Source organism: Daucus carota, chromosome 3 (assembly GCF_001625215.2).
Source record: "Daucus carota subsp. sativus chromosome 3, DH1 v3.0, whole genome shotgun sequence".
Classification (NCBI taxonomy): domain Eukaryota; kingdom Viridiplantae; phylum Streptophyta; class Magnoliopsida; order Apiales; family Apiaceae; genus Daucus; species Daucus carota.
Genome location: NC_030383.2, coordinates 59,425,947 through 59,449,061, shown reverse-complemented (window position 1 = coordinate 59,449,061; position 23,115 = coordinate 59,425,947). Strand labels below are relative to the sequence as shown.

Genomic DNA, 23,115 nt, shown 5'->3' with positions numbered 1-23,115 from the left:
CGGGCAAAGAATGATTCAGAAATACAGATCTTACAAAAAATTGTACAATTTTATTTGTTTAATATATATATATATATATATATATATATATATATATAGAGAGAGAGAGAGAGAGAGAGAGTCTTGCTCCAGTACAAACTACTAAATACATCCTTAAATGTGAAATAATGCTTTTAAGAGCATAGGATGATTTGTGGGCCTCAAGAATGGGCCCCTAGGTGGGCCTTGACAAGGCCTAGGTGGGACCTAGTGGACGGGGGTGGGCCCTAGTGAGGAGGGGGTGGGGTAAAGCATTGGCTCTCAGCTTGTCTAGAGCCCCTCTGAGTCCTGTCTGGAGCCATAATGAGATTTTAGTGGTCCCAGGTGGATTGAGTGGGGGCGAGAGTAGTCCCCGGATGGGTGATGACATCTAGGGGGTGGGTGATGACATTTAGAGGGTGGGTGATGTCATATAGGCCTTGTTTCTCTTAGTTCCTATTTAAGGTTCACATTTAGTGGTATGTATTTGATCATTAGCCTATATATATATATATATATATATATATATATATATATATATATATATAAAGAACAACACAGAACACTATCATAACACTTTTTCTTTTCATAAAAAATGATTTGTTATGATTATAATTACATAGTTAAGCACTAACTAAACTTAATATATGAAATCAAACATCTAAATCTATCCAAATTATTAATATGAAATATTATAGAATCCAGAATAGAATCCAAAACAGAATCCAGAATAGAATCATATATATATTCTTTACATGATTAATATCACATGGAATCATATTATTTTTAATCCATAATTGTTGTTAAACATGCTAGATACTATTATTATTCATAATAAATGGTTAATTAGCTTAAAGTTAGAATTTAATCCAAGTTTTAGATAAGATTCTATATTCGATTCCAAAGTGTTCTTCTTTATTCTTCTTTTAAGAGTGTTCTGTTTTGAGCAATGCCCTATATATATATAGGCAAGTGCTCAAATACAAACTCCTTAGTGTACAAACGTACAAACAATCACTAAATGACTTGAAAAGAATCACTAAATGATTGAACAGAATCACTAAATCTACCAAGGGGGTCTGATGGAGAGATAAGGGGAGGGGAGCACTTATGGGGCGGCATAGCCGAGTGGTGGTGCAGCGCGGCCGGCAGCAGCCGCGACGCCGATGCGAGGGCAGTGCTAGAAACACGATTGAGGGAGAGAGACACGATTGAGGGAGATGAGAAAAGAAGTGGTGAATGTGTGTGTTTGTGTGTGTATAGCACTAATCGGTGAGCGAACAACCACACAGAGAGAGCCACTGGTAGTGGTGGTGGTGGTGGTGGTTGGTGGTGGTGGGTAAGAGAGAGAGAGAGAGGTGTTGGGCAGTGGTGGTTGGTGGTGGATGGTGGAGAGAGAGAGAGGCGCTGGGCAGTCGTCGTGGTGGTGATTTGGAGGTGATTGTGGTGGCGGTGATGATGGATGTATGTATGTATTTGTTAAATTAAAATCTGCTAATCACTAAATATTATTGTCATAATCACTGGTTTGTACGTTTGTACAGTAAGGAGTTTGTACTGGAGCAAGACCCTATATATATATATATATATATATATATATATATATATATATATAGGAAACCGGTTCACAGCCACCGGTGGATAGGGTCCGGTTTCCAGCCACCAGATCACGTCCCTCCATTTTGTGATCCTACGGCTAAAAAAAAGGCTCCCTGCAATGAAACATTGCAACCCTGCAATGAAACATTGCGGGTATGAAAGACCCCGCAATGAATCATTGCGGGTATACAAGTCCCCGCAATGTTTCATTGCAGGGAGTCTCATTTTATTCCCTGGACCCTTTTACCCCTTCCTTCACATATCATATGCCTTGTAGAGTTTGTTATATTAAATTGTTATCATTTAACATTTTTAAATTAAACTAAAAATATTGTTAAAGTTTGTCAAAAAAAAAATGTGTATATTGTTAAGGTTAGAAATAAGAGAAAATATTGATTTTTCTTAGTACAATATATGAATAATTTTCTATCTAATTTCTATATATTTTTATCTTATTAACTATTTTATGTCATTTTGTTATACTAATAATTTTACTTATTTGAATACTACTGCTTGTTTCCTAAATATATCGAACACATGTTTGAACTATGTAGCTCACATGCTCTTTTAAGGTTAATTAACTTTTTGTAGTTAAAGTTGAATTATTTTATTACAAATTATTCACTTTTTCCAATTCTCTTTGGTACTGGTAGTGTTTTCAAATGTACTCGAACATATTCAAATCAAAGGTAAATATCGAAATTATGAATAAACATCACTTAAATTGGTTGAATATTAGTAAGAACGCATATAATTAGTATAATTTTTGACAAATTATTAACTTTTTCCAATTCTCGTATGTACAAGTAGTTTTTTCAAATATACTCGAACAAATACAAATCAAAGAAAAATATCTAAATTATTATTATATGTCACTTAAATTATTTAAATATTAATAAGAACACATATATTAATATTCTCTAGCTCAAGTTGAATAAATTCTTACAATTTATTGAACTTTTTCAAATATTTGGAATAAAAAAATAATATTATCTTCCCCGCAATGAAGCATAGCGGGGATAGTTTACCTAAATTTCATACCCGCAATGAAACATTGTGGGGATTATGTACCCCGCAATGAATCATTGTGGGGTTTTATATTTTCATTTGAAAGGTGGCTGAGTGAGTTGGATAGGGTATTTGTTTTAGTTTATTTTTTAAAAGATACCCCGCAATGAATCATTGCGGGCAGTATGTTATACTCCAAGGCACATAGCTCACGATTCGAACACTGCACTTTCCGGTTCTACGACATTGTGAATGATAAATAATAAATAAATTTTATTGTATATTGAAATTGGTAATTTAACTTAATTTTATTTCATATTAATTTGACATTATGAATAAGAATGTTATTTTTCTATATATTTATTTAAAAATTATGGTTATAAAAATTCAATTTTATATTAATAACAAAATAATTTAATTTAATTAATAAAATGAATAATAAAATATTTTTTAATTTTAATATTAGCTCAAATGATTTCGAATAAATAAAACAATTTCATAAAAAGAAATTAAATTAATTATATAATATAATTAATAATATACTTTAATTTTAATAATAATTCATATGATTTCGAATAATAATAAAACAATACCAAAAAATTAAAAACTCAATTAAAAACATACTTTAATTAATAATATAATTTATTTTAATAATAAATCAAATGATTTCGAATTATAATAAAATAATTTCAAAACAAAAAACATAAAATTTAATTAATATTTTATTTATGTTTTTAAAAATTCAAATGATTTCAAATCATAATAAAATAATATCAAACAAAAACATAATGTATTACATTAATAATAAAAAAAATCAAACAACAAATAATAAATTAAATTCAAAAAATGAAATGAGAGAAGGTGATAGAGTAATTTTGTTGTTACTGGTAGGTAAAAACATTAATTACGATCCCCACAATGTTTCATTGCGGGGAGTAAAAGTTCTGTGCAATGAAACATTGCGGGGTGTATTGGTACCCGCAATGAAACATTGCGGGGAGTATTAGTACCCGCAATGTTTCATTGCGGGGATGGGAGATGGGATAGTCACAAGTCTACAAATAATTTTGTTGCGGGGTGATATAATGTATTAGTATAATAATTAAAATTAAAATTTTAAACAAATATAACATATAAAATAATTAAAATTTTCAAAAAATATTAAGAAAAAATAATTTTGTAATTTAAAATTATAAACAATTAAATATTTTAAAATATTTGTGATATACAAATAATTTAATATTATTATACATTCTAGTGATATAATTATTTTGAATAATAATATTTAAATTTAAATTTTAATATATATATATATATATATATTGAATTAATGAAGATAATCGTATATTTAAAATGAATAAAAATAATTTAAAATTTAAAATGAAAGTAAAAATGTTAACTAAAACTAAAGTAGTGGAAGAATAGTTTAGGGAAGTAAAATGTTTCAGAGTTCCCCGCAATGTTGGACTGAAGTACCCACAATGTTTCATTGCAGGGACTTAAGTACCCGCAATGAAACATTGCGGGGTCTTGAGTACCCGCAATGAAACATTGCGGGGTCTTGAGTACCCGCAATGTTTCATTGCGGGGAGTCTTTGTCATCCAACGGCCCAGATCTGGTGGTTCCTTATCTAACGGTGGCTGTATAACAGCCCCCATATATATATATATATATATATATATATATATATATATATATATATATATATATATATATATATATATATATATATAGGGCATTGCTCAAAACAGAACACTCTTAAAAGAAGAACAAAGAAGAACACTTTGGAATCGAATATAGAATCTCATCTAAAACTTGGATTAATATATATATATATATATATATATATATATATATATATATATATATATATATAGGGGTGAGTTCTGGTACAAACTTACAAACTTACAAACTTTATGCGTCCAACACATATATAATTTGAGTTCAACATTTTCTTAACATATTTTGTTGAACATCGATTAAAATTGTGTTGGAGAAGTACATAAACTAATTTTTTAATGTAAGAACTAAGTTAAACGTATTATATGACTAATATTTATGATTCTAGACCCTACCCAAACCCCAGAGGTATAGTTTAAGCATCTTTATTGATATATTCAACATAATGATAATTAGTGTTCAACACACGATGTTGAACCCTAGTTACAAATGTGTTGAATGCACGATTTATTTACTCGTTTTTTCTAAAAATTGTGATGATTTTTCAAGATTTTTCAACATGGATACATTCTATGACTAAGGATTAACACGATAGGAGAATAAAAAAAAGTTTGTAAGTTTGTAACTTAAAAAAGTTTTTATTTGATACTATCCCTATATATATATATATATATATATATATATATATATATATGTTAATTCTATCACAAGTTTTGTTTGTAATCAACTGAAAATAATATAATCTTTCAAAAAATTTAAAATAATATAATAGTATTCAATATTAATTTGAACTCTATAATTCTTTTGAATAATAATATGTGTAATATTCCTTTTACATAGGTTTAATTAAGTTTTCATCCTATTAAAATCAAGGGATAATATTTAATTCAAATTTTAATAAATTTATTTTATTAAAACAAATTATCATATTTCTGATATATTATTCAGATTTTTCAAATATATTTATCAAACAATATTATTCATTCATCTATTAAGATCATTCAGATATATTAATCATTCAATTCAAATTTACCAAATGACATAAAATCAACTTCTGCGTACAGTTGTGGTCGGTCCCGCTATACGTGGGTCACATTTTGCTGCTCAAACTGTATCCAGAATAAGATTGAACCATGAATTCTTTTTGACGAAACTCCCTGTCTCCTCATTTCTTTTCGTTAGTTTTGACACCCTATTCAACACTCATTTAAAGCATAGTTACATAATATATTTTTAATTTTTTTGCTCTGAATAAATAATTGATATATAAACTTTTATTTGAAAAAGAAAATTTTGACAAAAAATTATGAAACTATATTTTATGAGAGTCTCAAAATACGTGCAAAAAGTAAACATAAACATCGTAGAGTGACAGAGGGAGTATCAAATAAATGACTACTCGAGAATAAAATTCCACGACTAGAAAGTGGACAAGATATCAATGATCACGTATTACGTTTGTTTTTATTTATATGTTCAGAAGATTTTTGAATACGTTTAACATATATAAAATATAATTAAACATATATTCTCAAATGAAAATTTTCAAATACAAATTAAGAGTTTGAATTTATTTAGAAAGAAAATTACAAATTATATATGTTACGTTCAAAGTAAACAATAATGATGTAAACCACTTAAAATAAGTCAGTTTCTTATTCTCCTGCTTTCCAGTCAAAAATGTTTCAGATTTCACCCATATTTTTTAAACCTGCCCAACAAAGACTTTTAAACACGATCTCATTAATGTAACCGAAACGTTGTTATTTTTGTTTTCTCCCCCATCTCCACGCAATTCATGTATTGAAGTCCTCTCGTATCAAATGGCAAATGCTATACTTCAAAAGTAAAATCAGATCAACTTCTCCAACACAAATGAGCTTACATATCCTCAAATGTCACTTCATTGGTGTTTCCAAATATTTAAAGTCTTGTTTACACATATAAAAGTTATAACCAACTCAGCAAATCATGCAAGGCAAACATTTTCCCAGAGTAAAAGTATCATTCATTGCATAATGTTCTGATTTGCTACTCTGTACTTGAGCAAAATCATGCCAAACAAATTCACCCATATTCATAGCCTCACTATTTTAGTTTGAAAAAAAAAAGAGAGGAGACTGAAGAGAAATTAAGAAGAATATAAAAAATTATGACAAAAAAAGAAAGAATATTGTGCTCCCGAATTTACTATAAAGAGGGAGAAAACTTTGAAAAGTATTACTTCCTCTGTCCCATTTTAACTGCTTTTTTAGAGAGATGCACACAAACCAATTTTTACATTTATTGTGATGTTTATTTGAATACTTTTACCTAGCTACCCCTAATAAAAGTCAAACTAAAATACCATTTGTATTGCATTGAAAATATAAGCTGCATTTAATGAGGGGCAAAATTGAAATTCACCTACTCCCTCCGTCCCTTTTTACATGTCCACTTTGACTTTTGACCAGTCAAATTGACTTTATTTTGACTGAACTTTACATGTATCAGATAATTGAGAAAAATAATAAAAATTATATCAATAGAAAGTACATTTAGTGTATTTTAATACGCAACTTTCAGATTTTAAAAATAATGAGTAAATAATTTGTAATATTTAGTCAAAAATTGGTCAATTTGACTCCTCGAAATGCATAATGGACATGTAAAAGGGGACGGAGGGAGTACCAAATAGTGTATGAAAACAAGAGAAAGTCACATATTTTGGGACAACAATCAAATTCTAAAAAAGCAGTTAAAATGAGACGGAAGGAGTAATAAATTTGAAAGTTCCCCTCCAAATCATCCCGCAAGAGAAGATTTTGGGTGAACGTGAGAGATTTTTCTTTTCTCTTTACTCTTAATAAAACTCTGGAGAAAGAATTTATTTATTTTTTTTTTAAAATCTTCTCTCGTACATTTTTAATTCAGGAGCACAGTGCAAAAGAAAAAAAAACCAATCACTTGAAAAGAAAACTGAATAAATTCAGATTCGATAATCCAATCCAAAATTCCAATAAAAAAAAAAGAAGCAAATATGGTTTTAACGATGAAAAGCAAGAACTCTATATATGACCAATACAGAGAAGGTCCTGGCTAATGATATGTTTGGCTTGCACTATAACAGGCACATTCAGCAGTTGGGTCTTCTTTAGAAGTAGGTTCCATCTTGAGGTTGGGCAAGCTTTCGGTTCTGAGAGGTGGTCATTTCTTTGCGCAACTGAGTCAATATGTGTTCCATTGTGAATTCCCGTTGCCAATTAGCTAGCATCCCAAACTTCTTTGCTTCAACCTGTTGCCATTTATAGTCTTGGTTTAGTTATGATAGAGGTAATGAAACACAGAGAGGTAGCAGTTGGCTGTTTACTTTCTCGAAAGACTCCAAGATACCTTGTAGGCTTCTACCATAGATGGTTCTTAACTTAGATATAATACATGTAGAACACACTTGAATGTAGATGTGACATTGATTTTGTGCCCATAGAGAGAAGTTAACTATACATTATATGTATATAGGGAGAAAGAGAGACAACCCTCCAATTTTACGAGAAAAAGATGATTTTATAGTTAAACAATGTCATCTAAAATTTCTAGCCAATGGCAGTCAACCGAAAGATTGAATATAATTCATAATCATAGCACCAAATTACTGAATCATTGCAAGCACTATCATTTGGAAAAAGATTGAGATACTATTCATTTTCTGTTAATTCTTACATGCATGCATCCTGCTATTTTAAAACATTCTGGAAGACAGCATACTTTACTACTTATGGACCATAACAAATTTCTACAAGCATGTCCAAAAAGTGAAAAGAACAATGTCAAGAACCTTACCAATCCAGTATCATGATTCACACAGGTCATATTGATGCGAGAATGAAAACGAACAGTAGGAGGCTTGTCTGGATAATCTTTGTCGCAAAACAGCTTCACCGTATAAATGCGACCATCATGTGCAGTCTAGAGCAGTATAAAAATATATTAAATTACAATTACAATATAAAGCCATTAAATTATATAGGTTACTAGGAGTGAAGATGCATAAAAACTGCCAAGATGATCACAACAGAGTTTTAAGCATCAAATGGTAAGAGTATCATTTAGCAAATGAATAAGAAAGGAAAAAGTGTTGACTGACTGGATTTTATAAGCAAAGGAAAGTGCTTGTGATAAATGTCGGTGCAGAATCAACTTACATTATGAGGACCAATTATAGTTCCTGTCCATGAGCGCATGTATATGTCATCTGCATCGTCCATCCCATAGCTTACAGAACCATCACCAATACCCTTCTCTCCACGTTCAAGTTCTTCTAGCAATCGGAAGTTCCTCGGTACTGCAGTTATAAATGGAAAAACATGAATAAAATTAATTACGATAAGAGCAAAAGTATGTACAAACAACAATGCTCCGTGTTGGTCCATTCTGTATCAGATGTATATTTAAATTTAGTATGGAGAGAAGTATATATTCCTGCATTACTTTGATATATTTAGTAAATCCTCCCTGCTACCTCTATTAATATAACAAACACAAGTAAGTACATATTATGGTAGCATTATTATAGGAAATTTTGATCCCATGTACTTAAATTAGAATCGCAGTTTTACTGCTCCTAATCTGTTTTAGCATTCAATTTAATGAACGTTAAAGTCCTTGCATCAATATGTGGCTATAATCATGATACACATTTACGCAAGACTTTTAGTGACATGTTTTAGGGTTGCAGCTATAAATTCATAGATTTAGTTAAACTCATTAACTCACACTTGAATATATACAATGACTGGTGCAAGAAACTCTAACTAGTCTCACATACAAAATACTCATCACGATTTCTTGTAATTCTAACAGATTGCGATCCCCCAGTGTTACTTGCAGCAGAGAGAAATTGCTCTTGGAAAGCATAGAAATCTAATGAAACAAACTGCACAGTACATACAACCAACACCAAGTCAACCCCCCCCCCCCCCCCCCAAAAATATATATATATATATATATATATAAATACATAAAAATGGAAAACTCTGGGAACTGCCTTACACCATGATGCTGAATGGCTTAGATCAAATGGCCAACAACTACTATTTGATGTCACATTGACATCATGACAGAATAGAGTGTACCATAAACTCTGTATGCCAATTAATTAGAGACTATCTATAGTCCTTCACTTCAGGAAATAATCTGTGATAATTACATGTAAGGCATTCTCACTATCTATTTAATTTTATTTGAATTAAGAAAGTAAACCAACTATATTTTTGAACTGTTTTTATCTTGCAGCGGAAATTTAATAAATCTATCCCAAACCCTAGTTTCTCACCCACCATTGCCAAATCCCCCCTATCAGAGCTGGCAATAAGCAGCTTTCCAGTTCCTAACTATCATAGTATCATCAAGCACACTTCTTTCTACTCCGAAAGAAGGTTATAGGGTCTCAGAAAGCAATGTTAAAAAAAAAGTAATTCCCAACAATTCAAAGGGTTTTGCCCAGCCTTTGCCATTATAGCTAGGTAGAGCTAAAAACTGTATAAATCATCCCCATTTTCATAAATTTTTATTTCCTTCATTCCACACTTTTTCTTCTAAGAAACATTAATTAAACACGGGGTAATTCACTAAAAAAACTCTAAAAAATTTTAAACATAACAATTCATAAATCATCAAAACACTCCCTCACTTATCAATCAATTAACATATATATAATCAAGAAACACCGACAAACTCAATCAAATAAAAAAACACCCAAAAAAATCAAATTAACATACAATACCCAGATCATAAAAAATTCCAAAGAATCCAAATCAAGAACACAAAAAGATTCAAACTTTTTACAAACCCAGATTTCAAAAGTACTGAAAAGTGAATATACATACATATATGAGCACAAACATGAAAAAAATGAAAGATTTACACATACCCACGATGCCAGATCCTCCTGAGCCGATCGTCATCTCTGTTGCTCAAGCTTTCAATTGGGTCGCCCAAGAATCGTGAATAAACAAGTTTGACTGTGTGTATAGATTTTTATATGATAAATGAGTGTATGTATAAATGATTGTTGCCCAGGGGCAAGAATATTGGTATCTTTTTTTTCTTTATTTTTCAGAAATGCAGAGAATCTTTTATCTTTGTGTGTATTTCTGTATCTGTGTGTTTTTCAAGGCAGTATACAGAATTCTTTTATTAAAGCAACCCTACCTATTTTGAACCCCTAAAATAGTAAAATATACTCCCTCCATCCCAAATTAGATGGCCCTGTTGATTTTGAGCACACAATTTAAGGTTCATTGACCGCATAGATACGTGACTTATTTTTAAAATTTTATTTTTGCAAATAAAAATTAAAATATGAAATTTCCATTTATAAAAGAAAAAATAAAAAAATAAATTTTGGAAGTAGACGGTCAATGCACCTAAAGTTACGTGCCCAAAGTCAACAGGGACATCTAATTTGGGATGGAGGTAGTAATAAAATAATGATTACCTATAAGTAAGCAAAAACGTGTTTTCCTCTAACGGTATTCCCTGTAATCATCCTTATATTTGAAAAAAAAAATATTTTATTAGAATTTTTACTATGATGAGATAGATAAAAAAGGGAGGGAAAATGAAAAATTAAAGAAAATGAGAGAGGGAGATGAGGTGGAAAAAATAGGGGCTTACTTTTTATTTTAGGTAAGGAGAGAAGGGTTGGAGTGAAAATTTTTTACTCAAACTCCTATTTTTTTCCACTTAGGCTCATTACAGGTAAGGGAGATGTTCCATTGGAGTTGCTCTTATTCTTTTTGTTAAAGGGGAGATATCAGATATGTGATAAATGCGGATTTAGATATGGTATCTTCTTATTTTCAAAAAAAGAAAAAATATGGTATCTTTTTTTACATGTTGAAAAAAAAATATATGGCGAGGTTGATTTAGATTTTGATCAATTTATTAATATTTTCATGTATTTAATTTAGATTTTGCCTCATAAATAGGCTAAATTGAAAAATATTTTCATATATTTAACTTAGTCTAAGTAATATACGTGTCGTTTTATAAAAAGTTTATAAATTACTTTTGAATTTTAAGTCAGAATTGGATCAATTAAAAATTCAATTTTTTTAATGATTTATATTTAATTTTAAAATTTGATTTTACTAGAATGTATAATATCACTTCAACAGATAGTATTTAATATCAAATTTTGTTATAATAAAAAGTTATTATATCAATAAATTCTAGATATCAAACTATTATTCATATTATATAAATCTCTTTTTAACTATCCAGCTGACCCACTTCTTTGAACGAGCCCAAACAATCCGGAGTATATTTTTACGAGGTTAAATATCAAATTGGTCACTAAAGTGAAGATCATATATATATATATATATATATATATATATATATATATATATATATATATAATTTCTTAGATTTATTTTTTAGAGTTATCATTTTAATCACTAAAATCGTATAAAATATCATACACATTTTTAAATATGTGTCGAGAAAGTTAATATTTTTTTTATTAAGTTTTACATATTTTCCTTCAACGCTACTATAACCATATGAAAAATGGTGATTTTTAGTATTTTAGATAATATATCTAGATTTTTTTAAAAATATTTACTATATATTTTTATTTAAATAAGATTAAATTATAGTGAATTTTAAACTTAATAGTAAATATTTTTTTCAAATTTATAAAGATTATCAAATATAGTAGAATTCACCACTTTTTATTTGATTATATTAGCGTTGAAAAAAAATGTGTAGAACTTAATGAGACAAATTTTTAGAAATATTTATTTGATATTTTATACGATTTTAGTGATTAAAATGATATGTTCAGTGAAAGAATGGATATCTGAAGTTCAATTTTGGTGACCATACTTAACTCTAGGACGGTTCCACCCGTTTTTGTTTATCGGGTACGGATAAATAAATTATGATTATATATCTAGGAAAATGAGGAAACGTCTCCTTACATTGATGCTGTCAACTGTCAAGTGTAGAGAGTCCTTGACTAAATTATAGAAGCATGTCGGAAATAGGATGAGCTTGAGTTGTCTACATTCTTTTCTGTCATAATTCAAAACTATCAGAACTCAGAAGACAATAAGACATGCTGCAACCAAAAACCAAACAATAGGAGATTGTAGGGAAGACTGAAACTTATATTCAACCGAAGCACCACTAGGCAGTAGGCACACACACACAGCTTTTTAAAGAAATTGCTGAAACTTTCAATGTAACAACAGTACTCAACTACTGATTCCTAACAAATAGGAATTATAATAACTGAGCCAATAATCAAATTTTAACTAAAGCCAACAAGCACAAAATTTTAACATAAAAGATAATCCCTGAAAAAACCATGCAGAAAGTTCTTCAAGAATCAGAAGTGATCAGAATGGAACACTGCACATTTTATTCAGATTTCCACGAGGACAAAGGAGGTGTCTCAGAATTTAACCAGGTATACTTCATGTTAGCATTCCTGTCTCCCTTAACAACATCAGCAGGAGCGAACGATTCCAGTTCAGCCATTTCCTCTTTTGTTAGTTTCACGGATAAAGCTGCTACATTTTGGTTAAAATTCTCTATCTTGGTTGTACCAGGTATTGGTGAAACATCATTCCCTTGATTTTGGACCCAGGCGAGTGCCAACTGTGAGGGAGTACACCCTTTCCTTGACGCCATTCTGCTCAACTGCTCATATACTCGCTTATTATGCTCAAGATTTTCAGGTTGGAACCTTGGCACAGTCTGCAAAAAATTTAAAATAGTTTGTAAAACTACATTTAATAGGAGCCTTAAAATGTGTCAGTCCCCGTCTACCAAAGTAAACAACATAGGGGACAGTCGGACAGAGTGACTAACACTTAAACACGGTATTAACATTAAGCCCTCTATTGAGAAGTTAAGGTTTTATAGACCTATTGGTGACATAACAAAACAACATGATATTTCAGCACGAATGAATATTCAAGAATAATGAAAAGACTTGTCAGGAAGTAAATTTTCACAACAAATTAGATTTGTTTTTTGCACAAACCTTACGCCAGTCATCTTCAGCCAAATTCTGAATCAGCTCAGGGCCTGAAGCAAAAAATCCCCTTGCGATGGGACTGTATGGGACGATGCCAATACCAAGCTCTCTAAGCAAAAACAGAGACATAAGTAACAAGTTAATGATCTGTTCTGCCTTAAAGATCTCTAAAAAGAAATTTTGAATAAACATAATTATGTTCACTCACCTGCAGCATGGAACTATATCGTCTTCCAAATCCCTACACCACAACGACCATTCCATCTGCAAAGCTGTTATGGGATGAACAGCATGAGCCCTTCTAACTGTATTAGCAGAAGCCTCGGACAAACCTATGTACTTTATTTTGCCTTCTTCAACCAGTTTTTTGAGTTCTCCCATCTAGCAGATTACAACAGAAAGTATTAGAAGAAAGTTTTAAATGCAATGCACCTAAACTTATAAAAAAAAAACTTCATTAAGCAAAAGGGAAAAAACAAGAAAACAATTCTGTTTTCATAATATTGGCTATATTCTGCAAATTCTTAATTTCGCTCTATGGTTGAAGGAACATACGGTGACTTCTATAGGAACACGAATGTCAATGCGATGGATGTAATAAAGATCAATGCATTCCACTCCAAGTCGGGCCAAACTGGCTTCACAAGCTGCACGAACATAGCCTGGATCTCCACGAATGTCAATATTGCCATCCTTCACGGTTGCTCCAAATTTGGTAGCTAATTCCACTTTGCCTCTCAATCCGAACTCTTTGAGCGCCTGAATCAACAATTTTTTTGTGGCTTATAATTTTGAGCATATTCTTAAATATTTTCAGTACTGCAAAAACAATTTAATATGAATTCTATTCTTAAAACAAGATTTACCTTTCCGATCAGAATTTCATTAGTGTGAGGGCCGTATAAGTCGGAGGTATCTAGGAATGTGACACCGGTGGTGACTGCATGGTTAATAAGTTGGATCATTTCAGACTCTGGTTTGGCTGAGCCGTAAGCGTTTGTCATGCCCATGCAACCTAAACCTTGAGCTGAAACCTCAAGGCCCTGTGAGCCCAGCTTTATTCTTGGTACCACTGCTAATGTTGAAGCCATTGATCTCTTCTACTAGAAAATGTGTGTGTGAGAGAGAGAGATAGGGGGAGAGAGAGAGAGAGAATGGTCAGGGAGGGGGAGAGAGGGGGAGAGGGTGAGGGAGAGAGGGTGAGGGAGAGAGAGAGAGATTTGATTGTTTGTATCACTTCATCCTGCATATTTGAGTATATATAGTACTAAAAATCAACAAAAGTTCAAGGTATGATACAGGAGAGGCTGCTTGATGCATGTCCCCTTCTGCAAAACCCATGATACTATACAGATTTTTGAGGTAGGCAGTGACCTCATTTACTAATAAATACTCTCTACTTTTGCAAAATCAGGACCGACAAAATGTATACAGTCATTGGATCGAAAAGTTCAATATAGATTTCCAAAGTATCTTAGTATATACCACACAGTTTTACCATAAAAGGTCATGCATACAATTATGAAACAATTTTAATTTTTACTTCAAATTTTATAAGGAAAATAGAATATAGAATGATATTTTTGACCAATAATTCAAAACTTATGATATTCTTGTATATCATGTACTTGCAAAGTAATGTGTTTGAACTTGTTTCAAAAGGTCTTGATTCAAAGCTGTGTTTGCAATACAAGTTGACAAGTTATGCAGGGTAATAATAGACCAGTATAGTTGGAAAAAGATTCGAATTTTTTCGAATTTGTTAAAATTCTTCTCTGTGGACTTCACATCAGTTGTTGCTGTCAAAGGCGGCTGTCTGAGTAAAAGCCACATTTGATTTACAAGACCATAATGCATTCATGTAAGGTCCGGGTCCTGACATACGTTCGTAGCATATATTCAGCGGAAGAAAAGCGTTGAACAACTTAATTCTAAGTTTTCTATGTATATTCATGGGTGCTGCAGTATTGCGGAAAATTACCTCATATGGTGTTTTCATTTATAGCATTTCTTTTCCCGCCAGAGTATGCTAGTATCATTCGTGTGTTTTGGACCAGCTGCCATGTAATAATTCATTTGGATCAGCTGAAATTATACACACATTTGGTTGATGCAGTCGTGACGGCAGTGTCTACAATTGTGAGAAGTGAGAATATGACTTTTGATTTATTGATGTTTCTTTCAACAATTGCTTGAGCTCTTTGCCCTTTCTCTTCACGTTCAGGATTCATGAACCATGAAACAAACGCCTCCATATTTTCTAAAAGAGGATACTTTCATAGATCAGTGGAATGCGTAATCTGGTACTCATCTTCTGACATGCTACTGGTTTTCTTGATTCTCCTTTTTCCCGAAGCAAAATCGCCTTTTTCAACAGGATATTTGGTACTAATGATGAAGTAGAAGATATTAAAATAACCTTGGACTCCATCAGATTTTGAATTGATCTCCTAGGTTTTCATTTTTACTGAGGATTCTATGCGGTTTTAAGTAAACATGTAATTTTAAAGATGGATTTGCAGTTGTACTTGTTAATCTGAAGCTACAGAGTATCGCAACATTTCAGATAAACAGAACAATAGTAAATACTCTGCAAATGGAAAAATGGACTTATATTCAACTGAAATACAACAGGGCTTATATAAACCTGACAGACAAAACGCCTCGCTCAAAGAATTCATCCGGAAAATTCAATGCAGAAAGTTATTTACGAATTTGAACTGATGTTAATGGAAGATTGGGTGTCCTTAATCAGACATCCATGAGGACAAAGGCGGTGTCTCGGAATTTAACCAAGTAAATGTCATTTGACCATGTCTGTCTCCCTTAACAACATCAGCAGCACCAAAAGATCCCAGTTCAGCCATTTCTTCTTTTGTTAGTTTCACTGACAGAGCTCCGACATTCTGGTTAAAATTCTCTATCTTTGTGGTACCAGGTATTGGTATAACGTCGTTTCCTTGATTATGGACCCAGGCGAGTGCCAATTGTGAGGGACTACACCCTTTTCTTGACGCCATTGTGCTCAACTGCTCATATACGCGTTTATTGTGCTTAAGATTTTCAGGTTTGAACCTCGGCATCTTCTGCAATTATGTTACTACCACATAAGTATGATAAACATATTAAGCCCTTATTTGAAGACCATATGGTTTAAAATATATTGCAGAAGTAGATGAGAAATATATTTTGCACAAACCTTTCGAAAGTCACCTTCAGGTAAGTTCTGAATTAGCTCGGGGCCTGATGCGAAAAATCCCCTTCCAAGGGGACTGTATGGGACAATCCCAATACCTAGCTCTCTAAACAAAAACAGATATGTAATCGAGTAAAGGGATTGTCCAGCTAAAAATATATTGTGAGAAAAAAAATGAACTTGTTTGCAAACCTGCAGCATGAAACAATATCAGCTTCCAAATCCCTGGACCACAATGACCATTCTATCTGTAAAGCTGTTAAGGGATGAACAGCATGAGCCCTTCTGATAGTATTAGCCGAAGCCTCGGACAATCCTATGTACTTTATTTTACCTTCTTCAACTAGTTTTTTAAGTTCTCCCATCTTGCAGATTATGAAAGAAAGTATTAGAAGAAAGCTAAAGGAGCATTTGTCGAATCAGAGCTATATCTTGAAAATTCTTAACCTTGCTCTGTCTATGTGATCACAGTATTAAACCCCCAACAAAAGTTATAGTGTCAAATACTTGCTAATTTAAACTGGCAACCATTTTTATAATTTTTTTATGGCAAGCATGTTTTGAACAATGTCCGATCCCCTCAAGCGACCATTTTTTAAAAATAGATTGAGGGACTCCTCATTAGCCCCCCCTATTGACATGATCCTGCATCCTCCCCTGTGTGATATCTTACAGCACAATCTTTCTTGAAGTAGTTGTTTAAGGGACAATGGGACATACCGTAACTTCAATAGGAACACGAGTGTCAACACGATGGGGATAATAAAGATCGATACATTCAACACCAAGTCGGATCAAACTAGCTTCACAAGCAGCCCGAATATAAGCAGGATCCCCACGAATTTCAACCTGTCCATCCCTTGTAGTCACTCCAAATTTAGTAGCTACTTGCACTTCTTCTCTCAAACCCAACTCTTTTAAGGCCTGTGGTCAATTATATCATTGTGCATATAATTTTTTAAAAATAATTTAAAACTGTACATATATGGATAGAAGAAATAATGGACCTTTCCGATGAGGATTTCATTTCTGTAGGGGCCATAGAAGTCAGAAGTATCTAAGAACGTGACACCGGAGTTGACAGCATGGTGGATGAGTTTGATCATGTTAGACTCAGGTTTGGCTAAGCCATAAAAGGATGTCATGCCCATGCAACCCAAACCCTGAGCTGAAACCTCAAGGCCCTGTGAGCCTAGCTTTATTCTTGGCACCACTACTGGAATTGAAGCCATTGATCACTGTGTGCGCGTTTTTTTGTGTGAAAGAGTGGCACGTGGCCCTGACTAATAGCGGACAAGACTTACTTGTGTGAGAGTGCTTCAAGAATAGATACTGGCATAATTAGGCATGCATAAAGGAGCTTATATATTCCTTTTTTGAACCATGAGGAGTATTTGACAGATTTACTTTAGGTTGTGCACTTGTACTAAAGTCTTGATATTGAATAGTAGCTTGTGGCTGATATGCTAGATTGAAAAACACAGCCCTTTTCCAGGAAAGAGGGCATGTTGTGACTTTTATTAACAGGCCCAGAAACACTTGAAAAAAAAAAAATGGTTTGTTGAAATAATATATGCACATGAAGCTGAGGGCTAATGCTGCTCCTTTGAACTTTCTATTCCCCAGGCTGCTATCTACAACTCATCTTCCTCTTTAACTTTACAATCACGAGGCTGCTTGACTTCAACTCTCTCTGCTTCTGTTTCGTGTTCTTGAATTAGGCTCTCCAGCACTATTGTTGAAATCACTTCCTCTTTCGCGATTTTGTGTTATGTAGTTGTTCAGGTCTGCAACTTTTTCCCCCTTGTGCCATTCACTATATACTGATACCAGTCCTGTGCTGGTTTCCAAGGAAGTAAACATCTCCACCCGCGGACACTTCTGCAGATAAAGCTCATCTAATACTGGCATATTAAAACCATACCTTACAGAGCGACTGAAACTTTTGAGGTTTGGCAAATCACGAAGCATAACTGAAGAGAGTCGCGACAGGGTGATAATCTTGTCACATGTGACATGAGTTTCATCACCTCTTGCATCCTCAACAATGTCTTCCAACAATCGGCATTTCCATACCTTTAATCTCTTGAGTTGTTGGAGTTTAGCAAAGACAGAGCAGGTGAAAAGAGTAGTGAGTCCGCAGTTACTAACTTTCACCTTCTTTAAGGCCGGCACATGAAAATCATAATTTGCAGTGTGGATAAAAGTTCTGAGCTTTGGTAAATCTTGAAGAATCACTGATTCAAGCTTGTAGAGTGTAATAGTTATCTTCTGCGCGCTAGAAGGTTCATCACCCCCTTGCATCCTCCACAATATCTTCCAGTAAAGCACAATTTGATACTACTAATTTGCGGAGTTGTAGACTTTTGAAAATTGAGAAGGAGAAAAGGGTAGCGCCTCCATAGTTACTAACACTGAGCACTTTTAATCTCTGGAATTGCAGAGAGTTCAGTTCATGCCACCAACAGTGATTTAATACCATTGTTTCCAGATTATGTAATCTACATTTCCATTTACTTGGGAGTTGAATGTTGTTATCACAACTTACATGCAAACGTATGAGTCCGCTAGTGGAATCATCTCTGCCAAATTCCATTTCTTCAAAGTTAAATTTAACACCTCTGAGTTCCAAATCCACCAAGTTCGCGAATTCAACCTACAAAAACAATGTCAGTCACAGTTCTAAAAGCCAACTTAGGCTGGTAAATTTGATTAGCTTAGAGATGATTATAATACCTTGTAACACCCAATGCTGCTTAAAGTTGGCAAAGAGTCGAGCTTCAAAATCGACAGCTTAGGGAACAGGATCATATCCGTGATGTCCCCTTGTTCACGCTGTCCAATAATCTCTCCCATCGCCTTGCAGTGTTCTACACACATTTTCTCAAGTCGCGTAAGATCTCTAGCTATACGAGGAGAGAACACGTTTCTCAAGCTATTGCAATTCCATATATTTAAATCTTGGAGATTAGGATACAGAGTCATGGCTCCAGAATGCTCCGTAGAGTTCAACCCTGTCTTTGTCAAACAAGGCAAGCCGCGGAGATGCATACGACGTAGTGCTACCAGTGGACTTGCATCAACATTGCAGCCATTGGTACCAATTTCAGATACCAAAGATCTACAGAATGATACGTCTAGGCATACCAGATTCTGCAGCCTCTGCATCATGGCATGTGGAATCACACTTTCAAGTTTATTACACTCCCATAAATTAATGCTTTTGAGTCTGCAAAAGGAGGATAAATTGTCTTCATAATTTTGTTTCCCCCAAATATCACTTATATGACTCGAATCCACAATATGAAGTTCTTCCAACCAAGGGAACGCAACCTGTTGCACATATCTCATCGTTAATATACACTTCTGGTAATGGTTTCACGCATAATTGAAAACAATAAAAGTTGAACTAAGCTTACATACTTTACTTGAATTATATCATACCGTATCATCAAAGAGAGGCTGAAATTGTACAGACGAAATGACAGAATCGTCCATATCTTTCTCTTCCCTGTAAAAGCTTTTGAGTCTTAGCAACTTTGTTAGCTTTAATGATTTTAATTTGAACAAGTTGATGCTGTATCCGTCACTCGTGCCTTCATTCGTGACTATTGCTTCCAAAAGGGGACAGTCATCTATGCAGAGCTGTTGAAGTTGCATAAGACATTTCGCAACTCTGCTGCAGAAGAGGTATTTCATTGCAGAGCAGCCTCTAATTTGTAAAATGCTTAGTTTAGAGAAAGATATCGATGGTTGAAGACTAGGCCGAATCATATCCTCTGACATCCTTCGAATCATATCCTCTGACATCCGTGCTAGAAACTCAATCTCACAGTAGTGAATGTACAGGTATCTCAAGTCTGCAAATGCTTCTCTGTTTCGATGCCAAATGCTACTCACATTAATATCAGTGCACCGCAAGAGAATTTGTTCAGCCCTCTCTACCAGAATTACCAAGGCTTCTAACTGATTGCCATTTAACTCAAGAGATCTCTTGACAGAAACACCGGTATTTAAAAGATAACAAACATCTTTACTTGGCCTTGGGACACATATATTAAATTCAAGTAAATTTTGAAATACCTTTGTGTCTTGAAAAGATTCAGGAACCCTGAAGAAGAGCCGCAAACTTTTCAGACTGGTCAATTTAGTGATCTCGGCCAATGTGGGCTCGGGAACAGCAGATATATCACCCCGAATCTCGAATGCATTTGGTATATGCAATTCCTCAAGACTTGATAAACTAGAAATGGTATTTGGAACCATCTGCACTCCACCTCTCCACTGCTCTATTTCCAGCTTTCGGAGATATTTCAGGTTTGGTAAATTTAGAGGCACTGGGAGATCACAATTCCAGAAGCAAAGAGTTTCTAGTTTTTCGGGGAAACAATTATTTTTTGCCTGATTAATGTGAGTAATGTCACAATCATCTAGAATAAGCGTCCTAAGTTGAGCCAATGGTTGAAGAGAGAATTGCAGCTCGAAAGAAGAAACCATACCTTCGATTAATAAAAATCTGAGATTGTTAAACATATTGAAAAAGCCACCTGAGAACAGTTGTGCCTGTTTATTGCATAGTAGCCACAGGCTATGCAGATCTGGGCACACCAGATCATTAGGATATTGAATCTCATTCTTCTCCTGATGTAAATGCAATAGTTTCCGAGTACCATAATCAGCATCATCAGGCAACCGCGAGCCACATCTTAAGAATAAGAAAGCGTACTTTGGGTCTCTGACAGCCAAAGTTCTTGCAGTGTCTCTGATGAGGTCATGCACTTTCATTACATGATCTTCTTCACAGTCAAGCAACAAAGAAGATGCTCTGAGAATATCAACCATGGCACATATTCTAGACTCACCGTCAAGTACAAGCTGAGCGCCTTTTGCTAACTAGATCAACTTCCTGACGTAAATGTCAGCATCTTCAGGAAACAAGGAACACAAAAAAAGACATGACTTGGCATCCTCTTCTAACCTGTCGATGCTCAGTTTAAAACAAGCATATACATGTGGATCTATGCCTGCAATTTTTTCGACACTTCCCTTCTCAAGCTGAGCTAGGGCATCTTTCCATGAATTGTGAGATGCAAATAACAATGCTTTCCCAACTGCACGAATGACAAGGGGTAAACCTGAACATTTAAGAGAAACTCTCCGCGCCAGGAATTCATCCTGCAGTGACTCAATCTGACAAGCCCCAACAGTGTTTTTAAACAAATCCCACGCTTCTTCTTCTGTCAGGATTGTAATCTTGACAGGATCTTTGCATTTGTTGCGCAAGCATGCATCTTTCTCTCGCGATGTCAGGAGGATCTTACTACCCATGGAACTAATTTCATCCTCACATGGAATTCCAATAACATCAAAGGGGATCTCCCTCCACACATCGTCTAATATCAAGAGGATCTTGCCTTTATTCAATAAACTATGTTTCAGCTGAGAAGCTCTCCGGTCCACATTATCTTGAGACTCAAAATTGCATTCCAGATACCCTGCAATCTGATTTTGTACTTTGATCACATCCAACGTTTCACTGCCCACGTCTTCTCTTACGACCTTTTTGAAGATCTTTTTCTCCTTGGCTTCACTCCAAATTTGCTCCATCATTCTAGTTTTGCCAACACCAGGCATTCCATAGAGGCCAAGAATCGGAGCACTGCCTTCAGTCACCAGAGCATCCCATAGTTTCCCATAAGCACCTTCTCTGGATTGAAATCTTTGGTATGCAGTTTCGGGTTTTGGCTCATTTACAACCGCTGGATGATAAGCAATTTCATTCTCCATAAGCTTCACTCCGGAGTCCAGGAGTTCATTCACCTTTTTGGCCTTCTTTACCGCCTGCCTACCCTGTCGAAAACGGGAAATGGGATTAGGAATTGGCAGACTCTGAATGCACCTCCATGAAGGCGAAAACTCATTAGTACTCTCCTGGATTTCTTTCACCTCTTTCTGCCACTCCAATACATGATCATAGATTATTTTGCCATTGTCTCTTTCCGCAGCAGCTTTCCTCGACACCCTCACCTCCTCAATGTTAACTTTACTAATTTCAGAATTAAGTTCATCAACTAGAGCCTTGTAACAGAACATATAACGCAACCCGCGAAACAGTGCGTTAACTGTGGCATCAGATATTCTGTCCACAACCTTACCCACGCATGGAATGTCAGACACTCCGACCATGATCACTCCCAGTTTTCGAGTTTTTCTTTCAAAAACTTGGAAACAAAGATTCAGGTCTAATAGCTAAAACTCTGATACTAATAATATTAATATTTTTTGGTTAACCAGAGCGATGGAATAGCCCAGTGGAGGTATTTGGTTCGACTCTCTCTCATCACGATAGAATATAAATTCTTCAGTCTGACAGTCGGGTACAACATAGTTCAACACATTATGGTGCAACTTATTTACTTTGTTTCTTGATACTGCTTTTGATATGCATTCGCAGGTGTCTTGAGTTCTACAAATGATGCTCTTCTTTGACGTTCAAAATATTAAACAAACGTAATTAGCACTAATAGCGGATCTTGTCCCCTGTAATCTCTTTTTCAATGTGCACGACGACAAACATGCGCTCAA

At 34.0% G+C, this 23,115-nt stretch overlaps 5 protein-coding genes across 5 annotated transcripts; all 5 read right to left on the bottom strand.

The window, feature by feature from the left end:
• Nucleotides 1-7,252: 7,252 nt before the first annotated feature.
• Nucleotides 7,253-10,454, bottom strand: LOC108211347 (ubiquitin-conjugating enzyme E2 variant 1D). The gene is made up of 4 exons (XM_017382920.2): nucleotides 10,215-10,454; nucleotides 8,488-8,627; nucleotides 8,126-8,251; nucleotides 7,253-7,580 (listed from the first exon to the last, which is right to left on the bottom strand). The coding sequence occupies exons 1-4, from the start codon at nucleotides 10,246-10,248 to the stop codon at nucleotides 7,440-7,442; spliced, it is 441 nt and encodes a 146-aa protein (XP_017238409.1). The 5' UTR covers nucleotides 10,249-10,454; the 3' UTR covers nucleotides 7,253-7,439.
• A 1,984-nt stretch (nucleotides 10,455-12,438) lies between these two features.
• LOC108213267 (probable aldo-keto reductase 5) lies at nucleotides 12,439-14,567 on the bottom strand. The gene is made up of 5 exons (XM_017385043.2): nucleotides 14,201-14,567; nucleotides 13,890-14,093; nucleotides 13,543-13,715; nucleotides 13,341-13,443; nucleotides 12,439-13,051 (listed from the first exon to the last, which is right to left on the bottom strand). The coding sequence occupies exons 1-5, from the start codon at nucleotides 14,423-14,425 to the stop codon at nucleotides 12,713-12,715; spliced, it is 1,044 nt and encodes a 347-aa protein (XP_017240532.1). The 5' UTR covers nucleotides 14,426-14,567; the 3' UTR covers nucleotides 12,439-12,712.
• A 1,295-nt stretch (nucleotides 14,568-15,862) lies between these two features.
• On the bottom strand, nucleotides 15,863-18,799 carry LOC108210691 (probable aldo-keto reductase 5). Its single transcript, XM_017382078.2, has 5 exons — nucleotides 17,538-18,799; nucleotides 17,251-17,454; nucleotides 16,723-16,895; nucleotides 16,534-16,636; nucleotides 15,863-16,420 (listed from the first exon to the last, which is right to left on the bottom strand). Exons 1-5 carry the CDS (start codon nucleotides 17,760-17,762, stop codon nucleotides 16,082-16,084), a joined length of 1,044 nt encoding a protein of 347 aa, XP_017237567.1. The 5' UTR covers nucleotides 17,763-18,799; the 3' UTR covers nucleotides 15,863-16,081.
• LOC108210689 (uncharacterized) lies at nucleotides 18,002-21,372 on the bottom strand. Its single transcript, XM_017382076.2, has 3 exons — nucleotides 19,975-21,372; nucleotides 19,267-19,863; nucleotides 18,002-19,186 (listed from the first exon to the last, which is right to left on the bottom strand). The coding sequence occupies exons 1-3, from the start codon at nucleotides 21,370-21,372 to the stop codon at nucleotides 18,821-18,823; spliced, it is 2,361 nt and encodes a 786-aa protein (XP_017237565.1). The 3' UTR covers nucleotides 18,002-18,820.
• A 51-nt stretch (nucleotides 21,373-21,423) lies between these two features.
• On the bottom strand, nucleotides 21,424-23,058 carry LOC135151354 (disease resistance protein At4g27190-like). Its single transcript, XM_064089731.1, has one exon. The coding sequence runs from the start codon at nucleotides 22,714-22,716 to the stop codon at nucleotides 21,424-21,426; it is 1,293 nt and encodes a 430-aa protein (XP_063945801.1). The 5' UTR covers nucleotides 22,717-23,058.
• Nucleotides 23,059-23,115: the final 57 nt, after the last annotated feature.